Raw genomic sequence first — 14,491 nt, 5'->3', positions numbered from 1 at the left:
GAGGAGTGAACAGAGAAATGTGACATCCCAGTCAAGCCTCTCCGTCACACTCAGTTACACCATACACACCCTTTGTAAGATATACGTCCTTTGTAAGATAACAAGTGACGTTGCCCAAATAGTCCGGCCCCTGCCTACCGATGAGCTTCATGCTGTTGCCCGTCGTCTTACTGTGTCAGCTACACATTTCGTTTCGGTTCCTGGAATGTTAGCAAACTCCTGCGTAGCCTTTTAAAATCTGAAGTGTCACTCAGAGAGACCTTTCCTACCTCCCAGACCAGACGAGACTTCATTGGCCCACACCATTGTCCTTTTTTTGTGTAAATCTTGTTCATGTCGTAATTTTTTTTTGTATAGTTACGTAAGTCTCAGCATCACTCTGTGGCACACACTGTGAAGACTCGAACCCTGCCTGCTTTGTCCACACCACGGGCATCTAGGATTGTTCTTGGCTCACAGTTTGTCCCTAGTAAATATTGCATGGAGGGGACGAATGTGTGGATCTAGAACATGGATGGGAGACCTGGTTAGGTGACTCATATGGGAGTCACCAGCGTATAAAAGATAAAGGAGTCCGTGGGAGTGAATAGAATGATCTCTTCCGTCATCCACCTCAGTCGTCCGGGTGAAGCTGGAGCTGAGGATTATCACAGGAACGAGAAGTTCCAAAGTGGTAGCTCAGGAACCCACGCCTGAGAAGCCAGGAGCCAAGGGAAGAGACGTTGCAGGAAGGGAGAAGTAGCTGGTGCTCAGAGTTCATTTCCAGTGAGGACCAAAAACTGTCTATTAGATTTAGCAGCAAAATCAGTCATCTCAGTTAGCTGAATCTCAAACTGTGAAAGAAATCAAGTTTTCCTTTATAGAAATAAAAAATGACATCTAATTATCTGTGTTTAATCTGAACTAACCTGACTTATTAAACACTTCATTTAACAATTTTGCTTTTAACACCCTTTATTTTCAATTGCTTTTCACTTGTATCCTCATTGGCAAACAGGTTGATATTTTTTCATCAAGGAGAAATACTCAAGTTATCAAAAAAACTGAATAATCTTTGTGAGTATAAAATATCAATGGGAAATGGTGAATTCATGAGCAAAGTTGGTATTGTAAACTGTTTTTAAAATAGAAAGTTTGACTTAGATTTTTCTCTTTATGCTTGCTTCGGTGGTAACTAAACTCTTTTTAAAAAATAAAATTGCTATTAATATCAAAACTGAGAAACAGTGAGTCATAGCTAAAACTCCTTAATCTCTAGATCTAAGCAAATACAAACAAGTATTTTGCAAACTACTGTTTTTGCTAATGTGTTTTGTTCTTTTTCAGTTATACTATCAAAGATAATTCCAAAAAGCATACCGAAGTATGGGATCCTTCTCCAGAAGAAATTATTTCAAATGAAGTAAACAACTTGAGTTCTGTGTCTGCAAAATCTCTACCAAATGAGAATCTCCAGTCGCTTTGCAACAAGGAGCTGCCTGTGCATATCTGTAATGTAGTATCTCCCGAGAAGATTTATGTTCAGTGGTTATTAACAGAAAACTTGCTTAATAGGTATAAGATATAAGGAAGATGTATATTGCATATGGTTTTATTCTTTTTTTCTATATTTCAAAGATCTAGAGGTCATAGAATTTTAAAAGTAGCAAAATTATTTCAACTAAGTAATCACTAAAAAACTAGTTAAACGTATACAAATAGAATATTTACGGGTTATTTTCACTAGATTAGAATTTATTCATCCCATAAATACTTACTGAGCACCTACTGTGTGACATCCAGTGTTCTCGGAGTGGGGGACATTAGTAGAGGGAAAGACAGTGAGCAAATGAAACATTTAGCACAGCGGATGGTGATGAAGACAGCGGAGAAAGATGAAGCCGTTGGGGAAGAAGACAGTTTTAGGAAGGCCTCACAGACGGTGGCATTCGAGCTGGGTCCTGAGGGAGGAGCGGCAGGAGCCTTGGGGGACCTAGGGACGCCCGTCTCTGGCAGAGGGTGAATATAGTTCGAAGGCCCTGCGGTGCACTTAGTCCTGCGTGTCAGGAGGACAGGTATTCAGTCTGGCAGGAGCAGAATGAGTAAGGGAGGACAGTAGCAGATACATGGTCTGAGAATTATATGTTATAAGAGAAGGTTTAGAAGATTAAAATACTTTTTATTTACATAGTCTAGAAGAAAAGATGGTAGCTGCTTATGAAAACTCCAAATGGGAGCCAGTTAAGTGGGAGAACGGTATGCACTGTGCTGTCGAGATCCCAGAAAACAACCAGTGGCGAAGAGGCCAGATCATCAGAATGGTCACAGACTCCTTGGTAGAGGTAAATGCAGTTAAAATAGAATCATGGAAGTGAACGCATTTTGTATTTTTATCCTGGGTTATTTAATCCAGTTTTTATTATGCTTTCCAGTTTGCAAAAAAAAATATTTTGAAGTGTTGTCCTGCCGTAGATAAAGTTACTGTTTTTGCAGGTTTTGCTGTACGACGTGGGCGTCGAAGTGGTCGTGAACATCACGTGTTTACGAGAACTGGAGGACACCCTGAAGGCCACGGGCAGATTGTCTTTGGAGTGTGCTCTCGTCGACATAAGGTAGTTGTAGCTCAGTAAATTTTTTTATTATTCAAGGTGATTTTAAATATTTTTCTTTATAGATGGGTTCTTGTCAGTTTAATTTTGCTAACATATTCTGAAATTTTCATAAAACTTTAAGGTTTTAAGAAGAAGGAAAGAAAAATTTGGAGCACATCAGTTTTAGTGGTATTTAAGAAATAGAGATAGGTGAGTATGACAGGTATCTAGATAGAATTCAAAGTGTTAGATATCAAAAAAATAATAAAGGCGGATAGAAATAAAATTTATTTCCTAAGTTTAGGAGTCCATGGAAAGCTAAAAATGTGTAAATTACCAAAAAGACTAAATTACAGAGGATTCTGGGAACATGGTATGGCATGGATTTTGAGTCTACTGGAACCCTACCAAAACACAGCAACTTTAATAGCAAAACTAAAGACTGCGGGTTAGCGTCACAGCAAAAGTCGGCACAAGGTTTCCCTGTGAGTCCCCAGATACCAGCAGGTGTGGCACACATGACCCAGGGCCTGTGGCATCAGCCTCTGCGTGGGAGGGCGTGGGGGGGAAAGCTGGCCAGGCTCCGACGGCTCTGACAGTGGGGACTGGCCACCGCATTTCCCCAGAGCAGACAGGCCAATGCGAGAGCAGCAGCCACGGCCGAGGAGGGAGTGATGCAGAGGCTGCCTCTAGCTGACCACAGAGACCTGCAGTGCGCCCGTGTCGTGGTGCTGGACCCTCCTTAGCCGAGTGACCCCAGCCATCAGAGCTCTCTCCCGGGACACAAACGGAGGGGAGACTCCTGGGAACAGAGCCCAATGCGAGCAAACCAGACATGGCCAGAGCAAAGCAAAGATTCAGGGAAAAGCAGGGAGGTGAGCGAGGTGCCAGAGCATGAGGCCACCTTTTCTGTCACTGCGGGAGGACAACACAAAGAAAGCCCTAAAGCCATGAAGTTATAAAAGCAGGTGGTTCACCCCGTCCTCCCAAAGGCATTTCTGGTAAAATGTGAGCAAAAGGAAGAGTTATGGTTGAATTCCATGCACATTATTATGAGAAAAATGAATCAGGAGCCCAAGAATGTCCCTAGAGGTGAGGGAGAACCACCCAGAAGACCCACAGAATGGCGAGCTGTGATTGTATATTTCAGAATGAACGAAATAATTTTTGAAAATGTAGACAGTGTGAGGAACAACATAGAACAAATAGAAAAACTCAGAAATAACATTACAGAAAAAGGAAGATTTAAAAAACACTCAGGAAAGAATTAGAAATAAAATCCTATAAAAGTAGACTAAACTAGAAAAAAAAAAAGTAAAAGCAAACACAATACGTAATACCTAAATAGAAATACAAGATAGGCAGATTTTTAAAATGTAAAATAAAAATCCAGAGGATTCAAAAGAGAACAAAAGATATCTAAAATAGACAAGACCCCAGCACACGTGTAAGAGGAACTGCAAAGGAGAAAACTGAAAGCAATAGAACTAAGTACTAAAAACCCACTTCAAAGAGTGTTTCTAAAATAAAAGACTACTTAAAACTACACATTGAAAATCAAATGCCAACACTGAGAGATTATCTAGTAAAATTTTTGACTTGTAAGAGAAACAAAGTCACAGTGTCATCAACACTTTATGCCAGAGGTAATGCAGTAATATTTTAAAAATAATTTAAAAAATGGCAAGCCGCAGGCCCCACGTCCAGCCACAGTGGCCCAGGACAGAGAGCACAGCTTAGGGAGGTCCTGAGGCGCCTGCAGAATCCTCTCCAGAGAGAGGCCAGCACAAAGGCTGCTGGTGAGCGTTAAGTCGTTTCACCTAAGAACTAAGGTCACGTGGTCTTTTTTAAAGACAGAATAGCATACACAATGATTAGATATGGCACAATTTCAAAATTGGGGTGAGAAAGAGTTTACATGACAAGTCCAGTAAGCTTAATGTTTGTCTTATTGGTGTTAACTAGGAGTAGGTACTTCAGATAAGACAATGGGGGAAAGAGAAAAGCGGTTACTAACAATATTGATTTAATATTGGAACTGTTAATATTTTATATAAATAAATCAATAAAATGGTGAGGAAAATGAAATAACCGTACAGCTGGTGTCGTAGCCTCTCAGAGAGCATCTTCCTCACAGAGCGGACTGCATTCTCAGCAGAGCATAGCTAAGGACAGAATGCAGCTGCCTCCCTGCCAGGCCTGCTGCGGTGAGCATCCCACAGTGGTGGTGGTGTCACTGGAGCACCGGTGTGTGTCAGGGGTAAGTTGAATAGTAACTGTGTGCGTGTCACCAAGAACCAGTGTGGTAGATGACAAAGCGTGAGGTTGAAATTAATTTACCTTGTACTCCTGGTTTTGAATTAGCAGTATCAGTAGAAACTCATGAGATGTTTTAATGCTAAAACATGTTGTTTAGCTTGTAACATGAAGGACCCAGCAGCAGTGAGCTAGCTACGTTGGTACGCAAATAGAGGCCTCCAGATGCCAGTTCCCACTTAAAGAAATTCATGCTCTTTGGGAAAATGTCCAATTCTAGGCCTTGGGCAGGAAATGTGCAATATGAATCTAGAATACCTTATACCAAAAAGCGAGAAAGTTTTAAGAATGACTGGGATTATGACAAAAGGACTCAGGAGGCAACCTGAATAAACTCCAGGGTGGGACTGGAGCATCCTCAGGGCGAGCGTGGCCCATTGAAGCATTAGCTGTCTCAGTCCCCAAGTTTATAAGGTGACAAAAGATGAACTCACGAGTTCCTTTCAGAGGATTCCAGGAGCCACCTTGTTATTCTTGACACTGATGAGCTTTCTGATAAGGGAGATGAGCTTTTGTCTTGCCTTTCCTGTATGATATATATTTGAAGATAATCAAACAGTCGATTAGAGAACATTGTTTTTTATAAGTATTCTGACTAACAAAGGAAGAATGATATCACTAGAATGGCACAATTTTATAACCCTAAGAAACTGAGGGATCCAGACAACGAGTGTTGGTGGCTGCTAACATGGAGAGAATGACGTGGACCCCCGAGGGGAGTACGCAGCACCACCGCGAATGGTGTTGCTGGAAAAGAAAAATGTGAGCCAGAATCTGATCAGGACTCCAGACCAAATTCTGAATTTAAAGGAAACGCAAGAGACAGAGGAACGTGTTGAACACCATGAGATGCAGCTACATTCAGACCATGGACACTGCAGAACGAGTGACGGTTTCTTCAGAAACTGTAAGGGAAGGAGGTGGGAGGGGCGTTCGAGCTGCATGTCAGCCACCCACGGGGTACAGGTTTTGTTTACCAGTTCACACTGTCCCGAAACATCAGGAAAAATGAGCACCGTCTGAAAAGTTGATGGTAAAGAATTGCTAAATTTTTTAGACATGCTAACAGTACCATGGTTATGTTAGTTTAAAAAGACTTATCTTTTAGAAGCACAAACTAAAATCTTTTCAAATGAAATCATGTGATAACTAGAACTTGATGAAAACTCATCAGGGATGGGGTATGTGGGACTATAGATGAAATAAATTCGATCACGTATTGATAATTGTCAAAGCTGAGTGATACTCAGCTTTCTTTTGATTGTTTGAAAATTACCATAATAACTTTTGAAAGGTGAATTCACCAGATCTCTAAGAAATTATTCAGATTACCTTCAGCTGTTAAGGAAAATCTGTAAATAAGATGTAGCTTAGAGGAATGTAGGAAAAGTGTGTCCTGAGTAGGCGGTTCAGGAGGGAACGCTGCTGGTCAAGCCCAGTGCGGCTTCTCACGGGCTGCGGCATCGACCGCCCTTCGTGGCCTCCCAGGTGGGAAGGGGCCCCGGCAGCTCCGAGCCTGGGCGCAGCCCGCCCTCAGCCTTCGCTTTGCAGGTTAAGGAAGTGGCAGATGGCTGCTTCTAGGGGGCCTCCCTTCACTGATAAATCCATGGCAGTGAAGCCGTAGTGTCTTTGGGACAAGAATTACAGACTCAGACCTTAGTGGCATCATGAGTCATTTCTGTTAACACCTGTCCTAGTAGGTGGACAGTCAGCACCTGCTCAAACACCCCCAGTGCTGTGGCACACGCATCTCTAGGGAGCTCGTCGATCAGGCAGCTCCAGCTGCTGGCATCTCCTCATGTCCCCCGTCCCTGCCATGTGTCCTCATTTTGCCTCAGAACACACCTCTGTACTCCTGGCAGCCGTCATGTATGGCAGGGTAGATGCCATGTTCCAGGCTATTACGTTTTTGTCAGATAATCCTAAAATAACATGATTTCTAGATTTTCCTGCTTTCTTTCTCTAAATGTTCTCTGGTTTAAGTTGGAAGAATTATTTCAGGTATATTGTGAGCAGATGTCACCAAAACTACAAACATGTTATTCTGTTCATCACATTTGGTTAGTGTAGCGTGTTTAAATCTGTATTTGGGAAGGTGAGTTGGGTTGAATGTCTAAGCAGTTTTCATTGAACTCACATTGAGCTTGTGAGTAGCAGTCAGAAGCCCTGCAGTCTGAGCTGTAACTCTGTTCGACCTGCAGTCTCACTGAACGATGATTGCATAACGGCGCCCAAGCACGTCTGTCTGCATCTGTTTGTTGTCTGTACCGGCGTTACCCTGTCCCGTCTCCTCCGAAGAAGAAGGATCAGCCACACAGATTGACAGCCAAAGGCCCAGCACTGACGCGGGGGCAGGACAGACCTGGGTGTCCTCACAGGGCCTGCCATTCGGAGGACTTTGTAGGAGTGGCACGTGTTCCTCGCTCATGCTCATTAGGCAGCTATAGCATTTTATACACTTAAGTCATAGATTTTTTTCACCAAAATATAGGATTTTACATTTATTTCTGTCAGTTCATCTCATTGGTTTTGAAATAGAAATACTGTCACTCAGCGTCTAGGCCGCCTTCTTGATGTGCTGTCTGTAAATTGGAAGGCTCGTCTCTGCGTCACAGGCTCGTTTGCAGATTGTGGGCCGAACCCTACAGACGTGTACCATGAACCCTACAGACATGCCCCATGTATTTGTGTGCATTTTTAGAGATGGGCACAAATGGAGAGATTACAGACCTGTTCACAGATAAGGCCAAAGGATCTCAAAGACCCTTCCAACAGTGTAGAAGCTTTAGTGAACCCATTTAGAATTACAGATTTATCCAGCCTGTTTTAAAAATTACCCACAAGGACCTCGTCATTAGAGGGATGAACAAAAAGCTGTGAAAACGGAGGAAAATTGTGAAATTAACACAAAGCCACGTTTAAACTGATTTCACACTACATATGTGGTTGGTTCAAATATATATGCATATGGTGGTTATTTTATATTTCTATATTTTGTGGTATTGGTTATAAAACAAGTTGTTAAAATTTTTTGTTTTAGACCAACTGGGGGGAGTGACAAGTGGACAGCGACAGCTTGTGACTGTCTTTCATTGTACCTGACTGGAGCTGTAGCAAGTATGATCTTACAGGTGTGTAACGGGGTCACAGTAGATATGAACTAATTATTTCATCAATGTTTTCTACAGGTTCATTTCTTGTTGAGAAAGTAACAGCAAACTATTTGGATTTTTTTTTTACAACCTTTTTGGGTCTCATTTCAAGTTATAATATCTGTTTAATAATAGATGTACCATAAATGATCGCATGAATGAATTAAAACATTTCTAAAGTAATATTCTTGAATTGATAATTTGCATGTTACAAAACAGAATTTATGCTAGAGTGCATTTTTGAAGCCTTTTGATATTCTTTACAAACTGGAACGTTGGTTGAGCTGCTGGTGAAATATTAACTATGTGTATGATATGGATTTGAGAGGAGGCAATATTTTATATTTTTTCAAAAAATTTAAAAATATTCATTGCCTCCTTTACTTTTTTCTACCTCGATACATTTTATCACATTGATTAGCAGTTTCTTATATAAGTAATTTTTCCATGTTACATTTTTCTGTGCGTACTTTTTCCATTTTATAATTACACATGAAGGAGAATATATGTTTTGTTCTTTTGCTTTTTGTAGGAAAAGCACACCTGTGGAAATATATTTCAATTTAAAATTTGCAGAGTTTAGAAGAATAGAGAAACTTGTAACTGTAGTGTATTTCCCAACCCCACATTCTGGGACAAAAAAGTTTTTCAGTTTCTCTATCCTTTGGGCCGCCCCCGCCCCCCAACACACACTCACATAAATTTCACCTGATGGTGCGGCTGTCCATGGCATTTCATTTCACGAGGCATTGTCCCCACTGACTCTCTTCCAGGCTGTTTTCTCTCTAATTTGGTCATATATCAAAATTACTTGGCCGGGGATTGTTTTTCTGGCCTGGAGATCTGAGGAGGAAATTCCCATGAAAAGGTATCGTGTATAAGATTTCCCTTTTGTGTCTCACACTTACCTGCTCTTAACCACTGCAGGAAAACAGCGCGACATGGCCATTACCTGTGAAGCTTTTCTGCAGAGATGAAAAAGGAGAGCGTGTGGATGTCTCTAAGTATTTGATTAAAAAGGGTTTGGCCCTGAGAGAGCGGAGGTAGGGGCTTCGTTTCTGCATCAGTGTGTGACGGAGGCGTCGTGTTTGCCCATGTGAAACCTCTGTGTCCATGTGCCTTCACACCTGAGTTGAATCTTGTTTGTTCTTTAAAATGATGTATAAACTAACCCAGAATGTCCTCCTTCAGGGCTGACGATTTGCTGATTTGGGCCCATCAGCTATGGAACGTTTGAGCTCCTGCTGGCACATTTGCTTTTCTTTTTTCCCCTGGCTTTGCATTTACACTGTAAACCAGAGGAAAAGGGAATGACAGGAACTGATCTGCGCCCTTTGGCCTCACTGCTGAGACAAGAATGTTTAAGCTTTATGTTGGCAGTTCTCGTAGGTGTTTGCCAAAATGTGTGTGTGCAACAGAAACGGGTAACAGAAAACAGAATCGAGCAGTGTTCACATGGAAAGATCCTTCGAGCACTGCGTTCGAGGTGTAAGTGCCTTTGCAAAGTCCTAGGGAAGAAGGGCCAGGCTCTTGCGATAGTCCTGGCTTCCTCTCTCTCCCCCAGGGGTAGGGCTCTGTGGCAATGGCAAACACATGTCCCAAGTAGCCACCTTGTCCCATGCATGGCCAGATCGCTGTTTTTATCTTGCATTATTAGATCTTACCTTATTCCTGGCCCACGCCCCAGTGCTAATGGAATGGAGGGAGATCTAGGGGTCAGAAGCAGAGGGATCATGAGGTGACTGGCTATGGCTGGCGAGCGCTGACCGGCAGGCTGGGCACGGGCCTGTGGCTGGGTCCTGCACCTTTGTTCCACCAGTGTCTCTTTGGGCTCACTGCCTGTAGACTAAAGCCATTCCTTGAAAGAACTGTTACCGTGAACAACGCCGGGCAAGCTAGCATTGCTGATGACAGCTGCCACGGTCGCCATATCCGTCACCGTTTTGACAGCGCTGGAACTGCCTGCTAGCTTGGCTGGGGACAAGGGGCAGTGCAAGCTGAGGGCATATGGGGCTATTTTGTCGACGCTTATTTCCTTTGAAAAGAAAATAGAGCAAAATAGAAGAAACAAAAATGTACAATTCTAAAATAAGCATATTTCCTTCCAGGTTTTCTTTGCAGGTGTACTTTTTTTTTTAATTGGAAGGGAACGACAGGAGGTAAAAAAATTCTGATGAATATAGCATATGACCACCAACACTTAATGTCTGATGGGCCGTGTGTTTAAGGAACACATGGTGTCTTTATGATGCTCGATGCTGACGACTCGCCACGTGGACACGCTCCATCTGCGGGCTGACTCAGTTGGCCCCCAGGGGCACTCCCAGTGTCATGCTGTGCCTGAGCTGTGCTCACTGGCTTTGCAGAGAGTATGGCGTAAATATGAGATTGTAATTTAAAACACTTCAGTGCGATTACGAACCTTTTTTATGAAGCTCATTCATAATTTTAAATAATTTTCATTATTATGCTCATTTTCATTTAACAAATTAGACTAGAGCAAATATTTTCTTTAGACTTCAAGTATAGTAGAAGGATTCTTTTTATATTTTCTCCAGAATTTTTTTATTTGCTCACGTTTAGATGTATTCTTTTCTTGGATGTTACAGAATTAATAAATTAGATAACAGCCATTCGTTATCTGAGAAGTCTCTGGAAATTCCCCTGAAAGATGATGATTCGGTGGTTACCAACTGTACTGAAATTAACTTGGACCCTGACACACTAGCTGCTGATATTACCAGTAAAGACAAGGTATCTGAATTTAAGGAGGAAATTTTAGAACCAAGACCCACTGGATGCTATAAACCGCCAGTTATTCCTGACATGGAAGTATTCGAGGCAGTAGTCACCTGCGTTGGTGATGATGGAACTGTGTTTGTGGTACCTAAATTATCAGGTAAGAGCTTTTACATGACATAGGGTCAGTCAGAATAAGTGGTAGCTGGAGCTCGTTCTCTAGTGAGGCAGACGTGGAGGGGGATGTGCTGGACGAAGGTTTCACCTCTTCGGACGTCATTTCACTGAGTTGTTGTGAGGGTTAAATGAAGTAACGCACACGGTGCTTTTCGCAGTGCCTCGCACGTAGACGCTGCTTACTGTGACGTCAGGGGAGACTCTGGCCTAAGGTGAGCATGGGGCGGACCCCTGGAGGTGGCAGTGCTCCAGTGTGCGGCACTTACACGTGTTTGGTGGCCACGCAAGAAGAATGCAAAGTTTATATTCATTTAGGAAGAGGAGAGGTCACAACCAGTGACCAGAGGGTCAGGGTGTTTGCCAGCGTTCAGGCTGTCGCTGAGCTCTCCAGGCTTACGTACGGCCTGACCGTGTCCGGGACCCTGTGTGCACCCGGCACCACGGCACTCGCAGGGCAGTGAGTCCAGCTGTGGGATGGGCACAGTGGCTGTGAACTTGTCAGATTTTTGTCTCATTTGTTCATCTCTTAAATACTATGTTTCGGTTTGAAAAACCCAATGAGTCTGTGTAGTTGGCTGTTCTAGAAGTGACCAGTGGCTGAGACCCGTAGCTCTAGTGCCTAATCTGGAAGCTGTGCTTGGCACGTACGGACAGTCGTGGCTGACACCACCAACGGTTACGGGTGCCCTGCACGTGGCCCCCCGCAACCCTGACTGCGGGCAGGTACTGTGACAGCCAGGGTACAGAGGAGCAAACAAAGGCTTGTGGGGTAAAGGAGCTCCCCAAGGTCCCTCGCCTAAAGTGGCAGAGCTGTTTTGGGGACTGAGTGCAGAGCTCGTCTTCTGCAGTGTCGTCGTGGGGCACATTGTACAACAGTGGGCCAACCGCAGTCAGTGGCAGCACTGGAATCTTGGTGTCACATGCCAGCCACACCTGGGGTTAAGCTCAAGGAACACAGCGTGCTGTGTTTTTCTCATGCACTATCAAAATGGTGTCTTGAAGTGGTGGTTCTTTTATATTCCGCCATCTCACGTATCTTAGAGCTTTTAGTGATTTTTACACTCCTCAAAGAGTGCTTGCATTTATAATCAGAGATCAGAATAATTATTTACATGCTGTCAGTTGCAAATTTTGAAGCATATAGGTGCTACTGCCCGAATTAGATTTTTATTAAAGCTATATACTGTGGGGATTGATTTTTAATTCTTTATAATATTATCTAAGGGATAAAATTTTTAAAAATAGGTGATGACTTCATTTGAAAATGGTAAGGAGTTTTTCCTAAGTGCTTTCTATTTTTAATAATTTCTTCAGAATTTGAGCTAATGAAAATGATGAGTGAAATTCAAAGTAATTTAAAATGCCTTGGTCTTTTGGAGCCTTATTTCTGGAAAAAGGGAGAAGCCTGTGCTGTGAGAGGATCAGATACCATGTGGTATAGAGGCAAGGTCATGGAGGTCGTTGGCGGCATGATCAGGGTGAGCGTGAAACACTGTGTAACTGTTTTAAGGCTAAACGCTATAACGCTAAGTGGTCTTTTGAATCTAAGTACATGAAGGTGTGGTTAAAATATCTTTTAATGACTTCATTCCTGTAGGAAGACCAATCAGATGCATTACACGCTTATTTGTAATAAGAATTTTTGTTTTTGTTTTTAAGTATATTTACTAACCCAAATAACCAGAATATATTTTCAGGTAGAGATTTGGCCTCTGCTATTTTAATGGTACCATGTACTTGCAATTGGAAGCCCTATTTGTATACATGGTATTAAGTAAAACAGCTTGTTTTCCATGTTCCTTAAGTTATAATTCACGTACTTTACAGACCTGGAATCCAAATAAAGAAGATGGTGGTGAACTTTATTTTTTTCTCACATTATCTAATACCTCTGTTTCTTAAAATTTATTTAAAAGTATTTTGACATTTTAATCATCACTTTTTTTCTTGTGGTCATTTTGCATTTTAAGTATATGCAGTAAATTTGCCATTCCTTAACCTGATATCTTTTGAAGTTTATCCTATGATCCACATTAAGAAATAAACATTACGTAAAACTGTGCTCATCCTGACTGCATGGAATATACTCGTATGTTGTGTTCAATTCTATTTCTTTTTAAAAAATACTTTCCATTACAGTTGGCTTACTGTATTACAGTAACTACAGTATTATATTAGGGTCAGATGTACAATACAGTGATTAGACATTTATATAAGTTACAAAAAGTGTATTCCCCACCTGGCCCCACACAGACTTTTTACAGTGCTGCTGACTGTACTCCTGTGCTGTGCTTCATTTCCCCGTGACCCATTTCATTTTTTGAAACGCCTAGTGCCAGGACGACCCAAGAAGAAAACATTGTACATGGTTTCCCAGACTGTGAAACTGTTTGAGAAAGACTGAGAATTTATAAAACGTTTACTAAATGTAAACATATACTTTTAAAATAACTTGAAAAAACAAAATTTAAAAATTATCCTAAAAAATGGATTATTCTTAAGGAATTTGTAAATCTAACAAGACCCAGATCAAAAAAAAAAAAAAACCCTCTTTTTTGTGTTAAGAAAGCCCTTGAAAATGGGGTTTGAAGTATTATGGGACGAGGAAATACAGTATTGCCTTTTCTAGAGATTTTTCAAATTTCAGATTTAGGTATTTTTCTAGGATGTCTTTTTTTAAGACCAGGGAGCCCCTCCTATCCCTTAATTTTTAAATAGTAAAGTTTAATAATAAATTTTATTTGTCCTGTTTCAGGTACGATATTTAGATCACGGATTAACTGAGAAGATCCCGCAGTGTCATCTTTACCCTATTTTGTTGTATCCTGAGACACCCCAGTTTTGTATTCCCTGTCAGCTCCATGATACCATACCCGTGAGTAAACAGTAATTTGTGGGATGATTAATTTAAATAGTTTTTGTTAATAATTTTCTAGAAATTAGAATGTAAAATGAAATCCCTTTCAGTTGCAACAAAAATAAAATACTTAGAAATGTTTAATATGACAGCTAAAGGGCCTTAATAAAGAAAACTACAGAATTATACTGAAGGATATAAAAAGATCTGAATAAATGAAGAGAAATACCTTCATAGAAGGCAAGGCATAAGATTATAAAAATTAAGTTACTCCTTTATCAAGTAAAATTTCAACAAGTTTGAAGCTAGAAATCAGATAAAGGGGGTGGTATCACCCCCTTGCTGTATCACAAATAAGGTAAACCTTGTATCTAAATCAACAGTAAACTTTTTCTGATCTTATACAGTGTGTGTGGCTCTGGCATTAGGAGCGGCATAGCTGCAGGGTTTTGGCTCAGGATTCCTCATGGGGCTGTGGCCATGATGCCCCCAGAGGTGCAGCCGCCCCGAGGACTGGCTGGGCAGAGTCTACTTCTGCGTGGCCCACAGTGGCAGGAGGCTCGACTCCTTGCATATGTGCCTCTCACCAAGTGGACTGTGACAGTCTCTGCCCCTAATAAACGCATATTGCTGGCACCACATTGGTGTATTGGCCTTTAAAAAAATGTTATGATGCTTTG

At 41.7% G+C, this 14,491-nt stretch overlaps 1 protein-coding gene across 1 annotated transcript in view; it reads left to right on the top strand.

The window, feature by feature from the left end:
- RNF17 (ring finger protein 17) overlaps nucleotides 1-14,491 on the top strand; it is a 77,407-nt gene that overhangs the window by 49,478 nt on the left and 13,438 nt on the right. Inside the window, exons 20-27 of the mRNA XM_006915839.2 lie at nucleotides 1,327-1,554; nucleotides 2,171-2,321; nucleotides 2,473-2,591; nucleotides 7,927-8,017; nucleotides 8,966-9,081; nucleotides 10,648-10,937; nucleotides 12,269-12,432; nucleotides 13,710-13,829. Of these exons, the coding sequence (XP_006915901.1) occupies nucleotides 1,327-1,554; nucleotides 2,171-2,321; nucleotides 2,473-2,591; nucleotides 7,927-8,017; nucleotides 8,966-9,081; nucleotides 10,648-10,937; nucleotides 12,269-12,432; nucleotides 13,710-13,829 (1,279 nt within the window). The remainder of the gene's footprint in view (nucleotides 1-1,326; nucleotides 1,555-2,170; nucleotides 2,322-2,472; nucleotides 2,592-7,926; nucleotides 8,018-8,965; nucleotides 9,082-10,647; nucleotides 10,938-12,268; nucleotides 12,433-13,709; nucleotides 13,830-14,491) is intronic.

The sequence above is a fragment of the Pteropus alecto genome, unplaced genomic scaffold (genome assembly GCF_000325575.1).
Source record: "Pteropus alecto unplaced genomic scaffold, ASM32557v1 scaffold16, whole genome shotgun sequence".
NCBI lineage: Eukaryota > Metazoa > Chordata > Mammalia > Chiroptera > Pteropodidae > Pteropus > Pteropus alecto.
This window is presented reverse-complemented; position numbering and strand designations above follow the sequence as displayed.